General features: G+C 38.2%; 2 protein-coding genes across 5 annotated transcripts in view; one reads left to right on the top strand and one right to left on the bottom strand.

The window, feature by feature from the left end:
- txndc16 (thioredoxin domain containing 16) overlaps nt 1-12,870 on the bottom strand; it is a 36,309-nt gene extending 23,439 nt beyond the window's left edge. The window contains exons 1-15 of one of the 4 annotated variants that reach the window (XM_079833590.1): nt 12,705-12,870; nt 12,454-12,552; nt 12,259-12,341; nt 12,028-12,101; nt 10,289-10,363; nt 10,066-10,187; nt 9,886-9,976; nt 6,025-6,181; nt 5,746-5,912; nt 3,615-3,675; nt 3,423-3,543; nt 3,197-3,343; nt 3,060-3,119; nt 2,222-2,390; nt 1,726-1,862 (exon numbers count right to left, since the gene is read on the bottom strand). In XM_079833590.1, the coding sequence (XP_079689716.1) occupies nt 1,726-1,862; nt 2,222-2,390; nt 3,060-3,119; nt 3,197-3,343; nt 3,423-3,543; nt 3,615-3,675; nt 5,746-5,912; nt 6,025-6,181; nt 9,886-9,976; nt 10,066-10,187; nt 10,289-10,363; nt 12,028-12,101; nt 12,259-12,341; nt 12,454-12,532 (1,543 nt within the window). In that variant the 5' untranslated portion in view covers nt 12,533-12,552; nt 12,705-12,870. Of the gene's footprint in view, nt 1-1,725; nt 1,863-2,221; nt 2,391-3,059; nt 3,120-3,196; nt 3,344-3,422; nt 3,544-3,614; nt 3,676-5,745; nt 5,913-6,024; nt 6,182-9,885; nt 9,977-10,065; nt 10,188-10,288; nt 10,364-12,027; nt 12,102-12,258; nt 12,342-12,453 lie in introns of all 4 variants that reach the window. The other 3 variants (XM_079833591.1, XM_079833592.1, XM_079833589.1) reach the window with 3 other exon arrangements.
- A 1,100-nt stretch (nt 12,871-13,970) lies between these two features.
- Nucleotides 13,971-15,716, top strand: part of gpr137c (G protein-coupled receptor 137c) — a 33,161-nt gene continuing 31,415 nt past the window's right edge. The window contains exon 1 of the mRNA XM_079833595.1: nt 13,971-14,704. Within this exon, the coding sequence (XP_079689721.1) occupies nt 14,234-14,704 (471 nt within the window). The 5' untranslated portion in view covers nt 13,971-14,233. The remainder of the gene's footprint in view (nt 14,705-15,716) is intronic.

Here is a 15,716-nt window from a genome sequence, read left to right as displayed (position 1 = left end):
CTTAACCTCTTTCTGTTCCTGTTGCCTAAGAATAGAATAGCAAAAAACTGATGTGACAAGCCATCAGAACCGAACCGAAAACCGTGGTTTAAAAAAACGTGTTGAACCATGGACTAACTGTATTGTTGCAAAAAAGTATTTAGTCAGCCATCAATTGTGCAAGTTCTCCCACTTAAAAAGATGAGAGAGGCCTGTAATTTTCATCATAGGTACACTTCAACTATGAGAGACAGAATGAGGGAAAAAAAAATCCAGACAATCACATTGTCTGATTTTTAAAGAATTTATTTGCAAATGATGGTGGAAAATAAGTATTTGGTCAATAACAAAAATTCCTCTCAATACTTTGTTATTTACCCTTTGTTGGCAATGACAGAGGACAAAAGTGTTTTCTGTAAGTCTCCACAGGGTTTTTACACACTGTTGCTGGTAGTTTAGCCCATTCCTCCATGCAGATCTCCTCTAGAGCAGTGATGTTTTGGGGCTGTCGCTGGGCAACACGGATTTTCAACTCCCTCCAAAGATTTTCTATGGGGTTGAGATCTGGAGACTGGCTAGGCCACTCCAGGACCTTGAAATGCTTCTTACGAAGCCACTCCTTTGTTGCCCGGGCGGTGTGTTTGGGATCATTGTCATGCTGAAAGACCCAGCCACGTTTCATCTTCAATGGCCTTGCTGATGGAAGGAGGTTTTTACTCAAAATCTCACAATACATGACCCCATTCATTCTTTCTTTTACACGGATCAGTCGTCCTGGTCCCTTTGCAGAAAAACTGCCACAAAGCATGATGTTTCCACCCCCATGCTTCACAGTAGGTATGGTGTTCTTTGGATGCAACTCAGCATTCTTTCTCCTCCAAACACGACAAGTTGAGTTTTTACCAAAAAGTTCTATTTTGGTTTCATCTGACCATATGACATTCTCCCAATTCTCTTCAGGATCATCCAAATGCTCTCTAGCAAACTTCAGACGGGCCCGGACATGTACTGGCTTAAGCAGGGGGAGACGTCTGGCACTGCAGGATTTGAGTCCCTGGCGGCGTAGTGTGTTACTGATGGTAGCTTTTGTTACTTTGGTCCGTGTGGTTCTGGGATCTTTGCTCACCGTTCTTGTGATAATTTTGACCCCACGGGGTGAGATCTTGCGTGGAGCCCCAGATCGAGGGAGATTATCAGTGGTCTTGTATGTCTTCCATTTTCTAATAATTGCACACAGTTGATTTCTTCACACCAAGCTGCTTACCTATTGCAGATTCAGTCTTCCCAGCCTGGTGCAGGTCTACAGTTTGGTTTCTGGTGTCCTCTGACAGCTCTTTGGTCTTGGCCATAGTGGAGTTTGGAGTCTGACTGTTTGAGGTTGTGGACAGGTGTCTTTTATACTGATAACGAGTTCAAACAGGTGCCATTAATACAGAGCCTCTCTTAAAGAAGAAGTTACAGGTCCGTGAGAGCCAGAAATCTTGCTTTTTTGTAGGTGACCAAATACTTATTTTCCACCATAATTTGCAAATAAATTCTTTAAAAATCGATATGGGATTTTCTGTCTCTCATAGTTGAAGTGTACCTATGATGAAAATTACAGGCCTCTCTCATCTTTTTAAGTGGGAGAACTTGCACAATTGGTGGCCGACTAAACACTTTTTTTGCCCCACTGTATATATGTATGACCAAACAAATGTTCGTCCAATCATTGCATTTGGTGAATCCTGGGAACATGGAGCTTACCCGTGTCTTGCTTGGAACTGAACAGGCCCAGCACTCTGACAGTGGATAAATATACATGTTTACTGTACAAATCTCCCTCTAAGAATGACATCACCTCAGCAGAGGAGGATAGATGAGAAGGACTGGAGACCAGACTCCTGCAAGAACAAAATTAAATATCATTACTGAGGTGTGGAATGGTCTTAATTAAAGACTATTGGCTTTCCGGGTGGGAATGTAGGCAGATCATTTACTATCACTGCACTGTTGTCTTGGGAACAACTATTAATTGATTTTTGATGGTGCTCTATAGATAAGACACCGCAATTGCCATTATCAGCTCAAAGCCATATAAGAACATATAACAGAAGGAAAACTGCAAATGTACACTGAAGCACTCGACTCCTGCACACAATCATCAAGTCACTAATTTAAAAAAGACACCAGCTTTGTGACGCAGACTAAATCACACCCAGAGGATCGCACTTTGTGTGAGAAAAGAGGATGTAAAACTCACAGTAGTATGAACCTGTGTAGGCTCTTGGTTCCCAGCATGCCCGTGTACGGCTGAGCAGCAGCTATGGGGCGGTAGATCATAACAGTGGGAAAGGAAGTGACATTCTGATCACTGCAAATATCAGTCCATTCTCCACAGTCTACAGCCGCCAACTCCACCCCACTCACATCTAAACACGATAAAGAACGGGACAGACAGAGCATTTAGTGCATTCACCACCCTGACTGACATTTGTGCAAGTTTTTAACATTGCATATGTGTGTCATTTGATAAAATGGACACAAATGTGGAGAATCCTTCACTTCTTTGACGTTTTAATTATGCAATCTTCAGGTGAGAAAAAAGTCTTTGCCCCCTTTAGTTGAAGATTATATATACACATCCAAACCTGTGTGACTTTATGTGGAACACAGAATATGATATACAATGATACAATACAATTAGAATCAATTAAACCAAATTATTTAAAGAAAAATTAGGAAATAAAGGATAGAGGAACCGATGACATCGATCAACTAAAACCACAGACCAGTTGGTTAAAAATCATTACAAAAAATGCTCAGAAAAGGGATGTTGCTTCTGAGGAAAAAGTTATTTTACTTTCTAATGCAATGACTTAAATATCCTAATACATTTGAAGGCCACTGTAAAAGCAAAACTATTTATTATGTGGAGATCACAGAATGTTTTTTCTTTAATATTGGCTGAAAATGGATTCCATCAAATGAGTCTTAAAAAAAAAGAGAAAAAAAGAAAGAAAAAAAAGACATAACTCGATTTACAGCATTTCTACATTCTGCAACTCTAGCAATTGTGTCCATCATTGAAATGCTTTTACCTTCAAGTGCATCCGCCACTTCTATATATGACTGAATGAAAGCCATACAGACAGCATCCCCTAGAGGACAAAAGTGGATATATCAGGGTTGATTCCTCTAATACAGCAAATATAGTGAGACAGATATTAAAACTTACATTTAAAAAAGAACAGCACAACCGTGATATCATTCTGTGTGACGGTAGTTTGAAAAGTGTCTGATGTGAGTTCAGTAACAGACTCCAAATCCGGCATATGATCACGGTCTCTGTACACAGACTCCGATACCTCATCATCAAGGATATCTGGATAAATCAACAAGATCTTTAGAACCATTCTTAGACATGGTACTAGTTAGCAGTGATCGCATAGGTGGCATCCTACCAAGATCTGACCAATGTTCCTCATCTCCCTCTTCATCTTCAATCTTGTGTTCTTGCAAAAGTTCTTCTTTGAAAAGTTTCATAACCTCTTCTGCACTATTCAGGGTAAAATATTTCACATCCTGTTGACAAAAGTTCTTGTTAGAAACAGGCTTTTCAAATAATCACAACCACATTCAAAGGTTAAACTGACCTCCTGTGGGTGTCTGTAAGCAGCGTTGTATTTCAGTGGAGTTCTCACGTTAGGACTGTCCCTGAAAAATGAAAATAAAGAAACTAATTAAGATACTGAAAAATAATCTGTGGAAGGAAAATTGGAGATGTGTATTTTATTGGATACTGTATGGATATAGCAAAACTGACCCCATTTACTTTTACTCATATTGTGCATATGCCAAGAAAAGATTGTTTTCATAATATTTCACCAAAATCTAAGAACTTTCTATACTTCCAACTTTTGTTTTTAGCCGAAGGGAAAAGAAACCAATCAGATCAAATTCCTCTCATATCATATCAGATAAAACCAACCTTATTAGGCAACATTCTACAATAAGGTGTATACAGCATTAACCTCTTAACATGTTAACAATAAATAATACTTTTATTATGAATAATCTTGGATAATGGTTATTTTTGTGTACACTAATTCATAAATGAAAAATTGGTCAATGCCCTTTGAACTAACATGAATTAACTAATTTATCAATTAATTTAGTTAAGATTATTTTATAATTACACATATTAACGTCAAGTTTTTTTCTGGAAAGAAATTAATACCTTTATTCAGCAAAGTTGCATTAAATTGATCAAAAGTGACAGTAAAGACATTTACAAAACATTTCAAATAAATTAATTTTCTATTCAGCAAAGAATCCGTAAAAAAGCATCTATAAAACACGGTAGCAAAAATATTAGCACAACAACCGTTTTCAACAATAATAATAATAAGAAGAAATGTTTCTTAAAGGGTTACTTCAGTGATTTAGCATTAAGCTTTGTATCAGTAGAAACCCGGTAGTATATTCGAATTATGGTACTTTTCTCCCTCATATCCCCCTGAGACGAGAGAATTATGCATTTTATTTCTGGAAAAGTCCTCCGATGACGGAGGATTTTTGGCCAGAGGCTAGAGACTACAGGAGCTAGTTCCGCATGTTTTCAACCCACCCACAGGGGAGGGATCTCACTCACAGAATGTAAATGTGCACACCCGCTGCAGCTCGGCTCGGACATTAATAACGGAGCGGTGCGGAGCAAAGTGAGTGTTTCAACTTTTCAATGAATTCCTATGAAAGTTTAGCTTCCATATCCGATCTGATAATGTGCCAGACTGGACACGCGCCGAGAATGACCGCCGTGCTTACCTCAGCTCTGCTCAGATCTTCCTTCGTGATGAATGAAATCTGAGTTTGTGTCGTGACTTTTGTTCGGCTCACTCACACGTTATTCAAAATACACGTTCAGTTTTTAATTGTAGTGTTTATTCTCTAACTGAACGAAATTATTTTATTACTATGAATATCAAAACGACGTTGGGGCGGTGCCGCGGTAGGCAAGTGATAACCTATAGCCGTGGCTTTGGGAGTGGCCTCCTAGGGCAGCGAAGCAAGTGCATTCTGGGAGTTGATGTCTTTCATCCACATGAGACAAAAATAATTTCACATTTCTACTACATAAATGACAGTTTAAGTACACATTCATCTTCCCAGCGCTGAAGTGCCCTTTTAAGCACCAAAGGATCATGTGACACTGAAAACTGGAGTAATGATGCTGAAAATTCTGCTTTGCCATCACAGGAATAAATTACATTTTAAAATATAGGATTATAAGATATAAGATTTTTATAAACGTTTCACGTATAAACCTAAGTTTATACTTAATAGAAATAATAGATTAAATAATATATAAAAATTAACTAAGACAATATTAAAACAATATTATGATATTTTTTTTTTTTTTTTTTATAGTTTAACGCCATGCCAGCAACCCCGTCTATATTCATGGTGAGAAAGAGATTTAAAAAGATTTTTACCTTTTATCTTAGATAAAAATTCTAGAACTAGTCTTAGTTCATTAAAAATCTTTTCATAAGAGTCAACTGAAAAATAAAGAATTCTAACAGAGTTCAATCTATGACAGTCCATTAAATTATGCTTCAGTAATAATGGATTCTGGCACGAGGGGCATAAAGAAGGTTCTTGCATTTTAATGCATTAGCTAATTGCTTATTGTAAAGTGTTGCCCATTATTTCCCATTGAATCTTGTTTTATAAATGCTGAAGTTTTATGAATTGCGCTATTGTTTTTACTGTCATCATCCGCACCTGTGAATAAGCACTACACCAACCTCCCCACGGAGCTGCAGGGCGAGAGTTTGAGCGGTGGCCCGGTCCAGGCCCTGGGTTTGGGGCTGAGAGAACAGATACAGCACGGGCACACTGAGGTGGATATGAAACACATCTACCTCAGAGGGGTCCACCTCTGCCTCTGTCTGCCAGAAACGTCCAAAAATTAATCATGAACTTACGCAAGAGACTTGAAAATCAGAATAACTCCTTTTCATCATAACTGGCATAAATGTCAGGAAGAAGATGCTTACTCACCACTAGAGGTGCCTCCATCAGCTGGAGAAAAGTGTGTATGTTGATGGTTTTGAGTGGTTTCCTCATGGGAATGCTGGGGCATGGATCAGACTGCCTGGACACACCTTTACAGTGGAAAAACCACAGTCGTGCTTGTGAGGAAGAGGAATCAATGACCCTGTGATAGATAACAGAACAAGATACATTTAAGAGACACAAAAGAAGTAGAAGAATTTGATCTAATTTAAGACAAAACCGAACAATATCTATTAATGTGCCCCTATTATGCTATTTTAAAAGTTTCTCATTTTTCCAGGTCTCCTACAATAGGTTTGCATGCATCTAAGGTCAAAAACACTTTGATTTTCTCATAATACACTAATGCAGCATCACCTAATTTCTCACAGTGTCTGAAACGGTTCGATAAAAGATTCAGTCTCTCTAAACCCCTCCTCTCTGATAGCCTGCTCTGCTCTGATTGGCCCAGTCTGTTCTGATTGTTCTATGTCGGGGAAAAAAATGCCCATTACTGTATCTGGGGCCAGATTCACGAAAATCTTCTTAAGAAAGAAGTTCTTAAGATAAATTCGTAAAAGTTCGTAAGAATGTTCCTAAGTGCAATTCTTGAAAAATTCTTAAGAAATTCTCAAATATTTTCTTAAGAACATCTTAATTTTTTACTTAAGAAGAAAATGAAAGGTGTTATTTTATTGTTATTGTATTGCTGAAGACTCGTTGAATGAAAAACACCTCAAAGCCCGTCTTTTTGCGCAATCCTAATAAGTGTGCAGACTATTTTAGTTGTGACTGGCTTGACGGGAGTTAATCACTCGGAGTCGTGTTTTTAATGCGCCGTGTCATTAAAATCGTTATTTTAAAAGAGTTTGTCTCAAAATGCAGCGGTCTTTCCCATTAATTTGCGCTCTGTCTTTCTTGCGCTCTCTCTAGAGTGAATGTGTCTGGTATCTGTGTGTTGTGCTGCCTCGCTAGTTCTAGCTTGAGTCGCATCATATACATGTAAAAGATCGATCTGTGTCACTTCAGAGTACTCGTCCATATTCATGGTACTATTAGTAATATATATTATTTTTACCTAGGTACTGTTATGTTGTAATGGTTAATATTTGAAACAACCAAATCAATCTTACATTTGGGTATTTAAGATAGGTTGGAGGTTATCCTAACTTTAAGAAGTTATTTATGATGATTTTAAAGAACATTATTTTCGGGAATATGAATACTTCTTAAATGTTATCTTAAGAGCAATCTTAAGAAAAAAAGATAAGAACATTCTTAAAAAAAGTTGAGAATACAAAATATTTGTATCTTTTTTTCCCCTTAAAGGGTTAGTTCACCCAAAAATGAAAATTCTGTCATTAATTACTTACCCTCATGTCGTTCGACACCCGTAAGACCTCCGTTCATCTTCGGAACAGAAATGAAGATATTTTAGTTGAAATCTGATGGCTCAGAAAGGCCTCCATTGACACAATGGCACTTTACACTCTCAAGACCCTTAAAAGGTACTAAAGACGTCGTTACAAAGTCCATCTCACTACAGTGGTTCTAAAATAACTTTATAAATCGGCGAGAATAGTTTTTGTGCGCAAAAAAACCCTAAATAACGACTTACATAGTGATGACGATTTCAAAACAAGGCATCATGAAGCTTCGAAGCGTTATGAATCAGCGAGTCGAATCAGCGGTTTGAATCGCCAAATTTCAGCAGTTTGGCGGTTTGACACACGATCCGAATCATGATTCGGCTCACTGATTCATAACGCTTCGAAGCTTCATGATGCCTTGTTTTGAAATCGTCATCACTATGCAAGTCGTTATTTAGGGGTTTTTTGCGCACAAAAACTATTCTCGCCGATTTATAAAGTTATTTTAGAACCACTGTAGTGAGATGGACTTTGTAACGACGTCTTTAGTACCTTTTAAGGGTCTTGAGAGTGAACCGTGCCATTGTGCCAACGGAGGTCTTACGGGTATCGAACGACATGAGGGTAAGTAATTAATGACAGAATTTTCATTTTTGGGTGAACTAACCCTTTAAGTTAGAAAATAAGAATAAATTGGTAGTTAAGCTCTGGGAGCATTTTTGGGATTTACGCCTGGATTTGGCCTACCCAAATTGAAAAGCTTCCCATACCCACATACAGTGGGCTAATTACACAATTTTGGTGTAATTTTACAGGAAACCCTTTGAAGTTAGATAAATCACTGTTAAAAGTGATAAACATGTAAGTATATGTTGTCTGAGCTGTAATAACCCCCCCAAAAAATATATTCTGGAATCTAGTGGAAACAGCCAAAACTGTCTGCAGGGTGCTAGAGCACACAGGGCCTGAGTTACACACTTTCAAAAATGAATTTATAACCAAAAACATTAATTGGTGCGGTGGGGCGGTAAATCCATGGTGAATGTTTATGATTTGTGGACTGAAACCCTTGAATGTTTCAAAAATGTTTCTCCTGGTCTCCACGTCAGCTCTGATCTGTTATCTGTGGTTTATAACAGAGAATTCAGCACCAAACGCTTCCCACTAGGTCTCGCAGTAGCGATGTTATTAATACTGTGGTGAATTCATTTACATTTACATTTAGTCATTTAGCAGATGCTTTTATCCAAAGCGACTTACAAATGAGAGCAAAAGAAGCAACTAGAACAGTCAAGGGCAACAGTATGCAAGTGCTGTAGCAAGTCTCAGTTAATCTAGCTCAGAACACACAGGACAGTTTTTTTTTTTGTTTTTTTAAATAAATTAGACAGACAGAAAATGAATAGAATGATAAGTGCTATTCTTGATTGGTCAGGTGCTGCTGGAAGAGATGTGTCTTTAGGTGTTCTTTGAAAATGGCTACAGACTCGGCCGCACGAATTGAGATAGGCAGGTCATTCCACCAGGTGGGAACAGCCCAGGAAAAGCTCCGTGAGAGCGATTTCATGCCTCTCTGGTATGGCACCACAAGGCGTCGTTCACTAGCAGAACGTAAGTTCCTGGAGGGTGTGTAGGTCCGAACGAGCGAGTTTAGGTATATTGGTGCAGAGCCAGTGGTTGCTTTGAAGGCGAGCACCAGTGCCTTGAATTTGATGCGAGCAGCTATTGGCAGCCAGTGCAGACTGATGAAGAGAGGCGTGACGTGCGCTCTCTTCGGCTCATTAAAGACCAACCTCGCCGCTGCATTCTGGATCAGTTGCAAGGGTTTGATAGTGCATGCCGGAAGGCCCGCTAGAAGAGCATTACAGTAGTCCAGTCTGGAGAGAACAAGAGCTTGGACCAGTAGTTGTGTGGCATGCTCTGATAGGAAGGGTCTAATCTTCCTAATGTTGTATAATGCAAATCTGCAGGACCGGGTTGTTGCAGTGATGTGGTCAGTGAATTTTAGCTGATCATCAATCACAACTCGTGTGATCGAGATTGGCCCATATATGAGCTCGTGCTGCGATGTCTATTATTGCTCCGCGCTGGGAAGCGGTCCGCGCAGCACAGCTCAAACGAGTAGCGCGGTTCCGTTCCGCTTTCGTTTCATTTGCCATCCGATGTTTCTCATATGTAACAGAAATGGCAGCTTTTATCAGTTGGGCACTGCGGTGGTCGCACCAGTGCGACCTCCAACCAAATTCAGTTGCACCAGCAGGAAAAAAGGTTGCAAAATGCATTTGAAATTTGAAACTTTGCATTCACACTGCATAACAAGTAATATCCAAAAAACATAATAGGGGCACTTTAATAAAATGTTAGCTGAATATATTGTGGTTGTTGTATACAGTTGATAAGAGCTTTAGAACAACACTGGGAACACCTTGTGGCTATTTTTTTAATACTTTAAGAGGGCTTGAAAGTATATCGATCTTTAGAGTAATGTGAAGCTCACCCCATGTGTTTCAGGACTAGAGAGCCAGTTGTCTGGACAAACTGGTACTTGGTTCCATACACAAATGCTGCCTCCATCAAAGCTCGGTGCTCTGTTCAGATAAAGAAACAAGAGATGTTATTGTTTCATTCCAACCAAGATAACGGACTCTAAAAGCAAAATAGAGAATAGAGATCGTACCTGGAAGGCCGAGCACCGGTATGTGACCGACCACAATGTCACTGTTTTGTTTGGCAGCACTCTCCACGCGCAGCAGCTCAGCAGGTGTGTGCACGTAACGGACTTCATTGTAGAGCACAGAGCTGAATGGAGGATAAAAGGACATGTTCACTGTAGTTCTATCAGGCAAAATATGAAGATCTTTAAATGTTGTTGCTACTATATGTCTTAAATAAGAACTCACAAAAGGACATGAGAAACAATTGCGTTGACGTCAAATACGGTATCAATGTCAAAGCTCCTCAGGACTTCAGAGCCTCTGGAATGATAAAAGACAAAAAACTTTGGGGTTCCAGACCTGTATGACTATATGGAGTAATATGGATAATTTTTATGGTTCTTTTTTTTTTTCTTTTTCATGCGGACATTATTAACCTTCAGAGTATGTCAAACATATCCTATGTGTTCCATGGATGAAAGAAAACCATATGGGTATATACACTACCGTTCAAAAGTTTAGGGTCAGTAAATCTTATGCTCACCAATGCTACATTTATTTGATACAAATTTTTAAATAACAGCTTTGTATTTTGATACATTTTTTTAAATGTAATTTATTCCTGTGAATGCAAAGCTTAATTTTCAGCACCATTTCTCCAGTCTTGACTGTCACATGATCCTTCAGAAATCATTCTAATATGCTGATTTGATGCTCAAGAATAACTTCTTATTATCAATGTAAACAGCTTAATACAGGGTTTGTACAGATTCTGTAAAATTAAATTCCAGGACTTTTTTGTATTTCAAGGACTACACTTATCAAACAAAATCTAAAATAAAAATAATAATTTTATTTGTTTGTTTGTTTTTTTACTCAAATTACAGTTAAGGTATCTGATGTTTCACTCCGAAGAGATCAATCCTTTCATTCTTCCTCATTCAAACCAGATTATTTCCCCCATGAATATATGACTGACCAGTTTCATATACTTAATATCACATTTATAGCCATGCAAAATGGCTCCATGTCTCATACAGGCTGCAGCATTAAATTTGTGGGGGGTTTTTCGAAAAAAAAAAATTAAACACTAACTTCATATTTATTGTATTTTAATAATTCAAACACTTTTCAAGTACCTCTTCAAAAAATATGTCTGTTTTCAAGGATTTAACAGGACTTCAATTTCAAAGTCAAATTCACTTTAGGCACCTTGTAGGAACCCTATTAAAAGGTGCACTATGTAACTTTTCCGTCCACTAGAGGTCACCTGTTCAAAACAAAGGCGTAGTTTGATGACGCCAAGTTTGTGCCCAAAATCATGGGACATATGGTCTCCACCTCACAGCCGGTGGAAAAGAATCGGGATAGGACTCAGAGATAATGTTCACGGATGCAATTATTAACGTTACTGTAGTATGAAGCAGAGCAAGGCCGAGTGTTGTGAGAGCTGAGCAAGGCCGCTGAAGCGATTGTTAATAAGATGAAAGCAACACACGCCTCGCGAGCAGCAGGACTTTTATTATGCCACAGTCGCCGGCGCCACTTCCGCTTTTCCGGTCATGAGTATGAGGTAACGCAGCTCTGTTTATCATATTAGATGCATCTGAGTGTGTTGAAAATGATGTTATGACGTTACTCTGTGCGTTCGCTCGCCGGCTGCTATGACACTTGTTGCACACTGCAGTCAGAGTAAAGCATTTCTGCTAATTAAAACCGGAAACCGAGGGTAACGCCATCGACAGGCGACTCCCTCACACGTCCCGGTTCCTTGGTTAAAATAGCTATTTTCTCACGATTTACAAATAGTTGGAAACATTTGGGATATTGTAAGTACAGCATTAATTTTAAATATAAATATTTTGTAACATGATAAGCGTCTTTATTTTCACTGCTGAATAATTTCAAAAATCATTAAATTTGACCTACCACAAACTTTTAAACAGAAATGTTTATATATGAGGGTAAATTATATAAACCTATACCTGAACAAGTGTGCCTTGGTCATTAGCTTTTCTCCTGTGCAGTAATTGGCTATAGCATCTTTTGAACAGTTCACCTGTAAAAACAGTCAGTTATTCAAGCTGTTTTGCTTTAGTGCAGCAATAGTCAACTTCATGTACCAAGTTGAAAAACTAACATGACTACAAACCAAAGCTCTTTAAGCTTTCTTTCAAATGCTACTCTCTGGTGAGATCAAATAATATTTTGCTCACCTTTACAACAGCTATCCCATAGTCCTCTAGGGCATCAGCTGACATCTCCAGCTCTTCCATGAACAGTTCGATGGTTGGATTGACTGCAAGTAAAAATAGAGCTTAAGTAATTGCCTATGGAGTTTTATAACTTTTAAAATTACCTTTAATTATAATTGCTCTGCAATCATTTGCAACACATTAACAAAGTCTCACCATGATTTCCAAAGTATATAAAGGATGTTTTCCCTGTTTGCATCCTCTCCATGAAGCTCTGGCTGGAATCTTCTATCATTTCGGAGGAACATTGTTCTGCTGTCAGGCCAAATAGAAACGCAACCAAATAGATGATGGACATGGTGCCCTTTTCCACTTTATGGACCTCTAACTTACATCCATTTGCATGAGTTCATATTAGGGATGAGCCTATCAATAACTGGTAAGGTTACTCGAATCAAACAACTTGCCTGTGCTGTGTAACTGAAAGCATCATTCATAGCGTAGCATATTGCATGTTTAAGGTAAAAACAAACTATACGACCCTTTTGCAAATCCTTTAAATTAATGAATACGGGCGATTGTTAACTTTACCAGTGAAGCGTACATCCTCAAAAAACTGACGTCTACAACAACATGCGCAAAGGTTGTCCAATCAAATGTCTGGGGAGGGTTTAATTATGTTGAACACCAATCAGAAAGCTCAAAATACCAATGAGAAATCCAATGAGAATGAAGTAGGCGGAGGGATTATGGCTCATTTTGGCTAAAACGAACATGAGATCCAAAATGGCGACTAAAGCGCGTCAGTTTCCAGCTTCTTCCTATTGGCCGGAAGGTGGGGCCCGAGAGTGATCACATTATCTACATTTGATCATTCTTTTTTTTTTTTACAGAGTTGTTTTTCTTTGCTTGGAAGGAGCTGCCTTGCAGATATTTTTTTATTTATTATCTATCTATCTATCTATCTATCTATCTATCTATCTATCTATCTATCTATCTATCTATCTATCTATCTATCTATCTAGATATATAGATATATATAGATATATCGGCGGAAGTCATTTGAAAAGCCTGTCATTTTGGCTTTTCATACCAATATATATATATATATATATATATATATATATATATATATATATATATATATATATATATATATATATATATATATATATATATATATATATATTTATAGATATATTTATAGATAGATAGATTGACTGGACTAGATTGTAATCATTATATATATTGTAATCATTATATATATATATATATATATATATATATATATATATATATATATATATATATATATATATATATATATATATATATATATATATATATATATATATATATATGATTACAATCCAGTCTTACAAATTAACTACTAACTACTGCAGGCTTACTTTAAAAGCAACTTGCTTAAACGTCCAAGCACATAGATGGTACTGAGAATAATAACACAGATAGCCTACTTTGAAAATAAAGAACGTAGAGGACCAGAGGCAGGGCACTTAAAAAGACAAATGATTGGTTTCTCCAAAAATTAGGCGGAGCGCTAATGGCTCTTCGTCCAGCATACAAGAAAAGCCAAGTCATTTTGGATCGAATGCGACAGAAATTTTCCATTCAACTCTATTCAACTGAGAGCCAACATGGCGACACAAGCGCGTCAGATTCTAGTCTTTTCCCATTGGTCAGTGGGCGGGGCCGGAGCTGCAACGCTAGCCAGCTGATCGCTTTTTTCTAGCTCTAGAGTTTGTTTTTTCTTAGCTCGAAGGGAGCTGCTATGCAGAGATTGGGGGACTCTGCCGTTTTTTTTATTTTAAATCATCTGTTTTCCACATTTTTCTTCTAGACATCCAAGAATTTGCGTTAAAGTTTATTCCATAGGATAACAACTTAGGGCAGCCTGCAGCTATTCCTTTTCAGCTCATGTCATTTGTAATTAAGTTTGACGTTTTTAAATGTCTCATGATTTCAAAACATCTACATGAAAAGTTTCACGGAAAAGGAAAACGGTAGAACGTTTTGGATAAGTCGGCGTGATAGCGAGCATCCTGGCGATATGTTGTTTTCACTAGAAAACCAGGTCAGTGTCAGTGTTTGGACGGACTCTTCATCCTCCTCCTCCTCCGCCGAGCTGATCCAGGCTGCGATTCCCCCGTCCGTGCAGCTCGGTCTCACGGTTCTCTACACGGTTTTGTATTCGCTCCTTTTCGTGTTTGTTTACCTGCAGCTCTGGTTGATTCTGCACTACGGATACAAGCGCTTCAGCTACCAGAGTGTTTTTCTCTTTCTGTGTTTGCTCTGGTCGGCGTTGAGGACGACACTCTTCTCTTTCTACTTTAAAAATGTTGTTCAAGCAAACCAGCTTCAGCCTTTGCCCTTCTGGCTCCTGTATTGTTTTCCAGTCTGCCTGCAGTTCTTCACATTGTGTCTGCTCAACCTTTATTTTGCTCAGGTAAGTCCTACTTTGCTGTTTCCCATTGAACTGCATTTGTTGTTGTTTTGCAATGTATCACACAAAATCTAAATGCGTCTTTATGTGGGCTGATGATCTAATTCGCATTCAAACCAATGTGATCTGTTACATGTAGGGAATATAAATCCTTTTGCATTCATGTTGAATTCAATTTCCATGCAACTCACATCTTGGGTCCCTCCCACCAAATGTGTTTACTTCATCTGACTGACTTGGAACTTCATGCTGTATTTGCGATTGAAACCATCTTAATATTGTCATACAGGCAAATTATTTTGTTTAAAACGTTCTGAGACATTCATCATGTTCATGATCCTGGGACAAGAGCACAGCTGGAGGTCATCAGTTTCTGTGCAAGATCTGCTTGGCCACAACAGAGCAGTTCACAGGACAGTCTGAATGAGGTCTATTATTGCCACTTCTGGTCCATCCTTCCACCCTTTGTGAAGCCTTGGCCGTCTTTGAATGCATAACTGTATCATGCAGGGGATGAAATATTGTTCATCTCCTCTCCAAAGCTTTGTGCACTGGAGGATGGAACATAACCGGTCCTTATGCTAGAAAAAGTTCACAAAAATTACACTATTTTCACCATTTACGCATCATGTCATTCCAAAGCTGTTTGACTTTCTTTATTCTGTAGACCATAAAAAATAGATGTTTAGAAGCATGTCCACGCTGCTCTTTTCCATATAGGAAAAAGTGATTAGTGACTAGGGGCTGTCAAGCTCCAAAAAAAAAGCACCATAACATAATAGTAGTCAGTATGAGCACAGCGTGCTATATACCAAGTCTTCTACTGGCATTTGATGGCTTTATGATAGAAACAGAACAAAGTGGTTGAGGTCATGTAGCTTAAACAGTAAAACATGCCATTTGCAACGTCATGGCTTTGATTCCGTGTCCCAATGTAAGTCACTTTGGATAAAATGCATTATAATTACAAAAATTAAGTCGCTTTATACTAAAACAATTCTTGTCTGTTGTAGCT

Source organism: Gobio gobio, assembly GCF_949357685.1.
Source record: "Gobio gobio genome assembly, chromosome: 13".
In the NCBI taxonomy this organism is placed as follows: domain Eukaryota; kingdom Metazoa; phylum Chordata; class Actinopteri; order Cypriniformes; family Gobionidae; genus Gobio; species Gobio gobio.
Note: the sequence above shows the minus strand (reverse complement) of the source record. Positions and strands in the feature narration are given on the sequence as shown.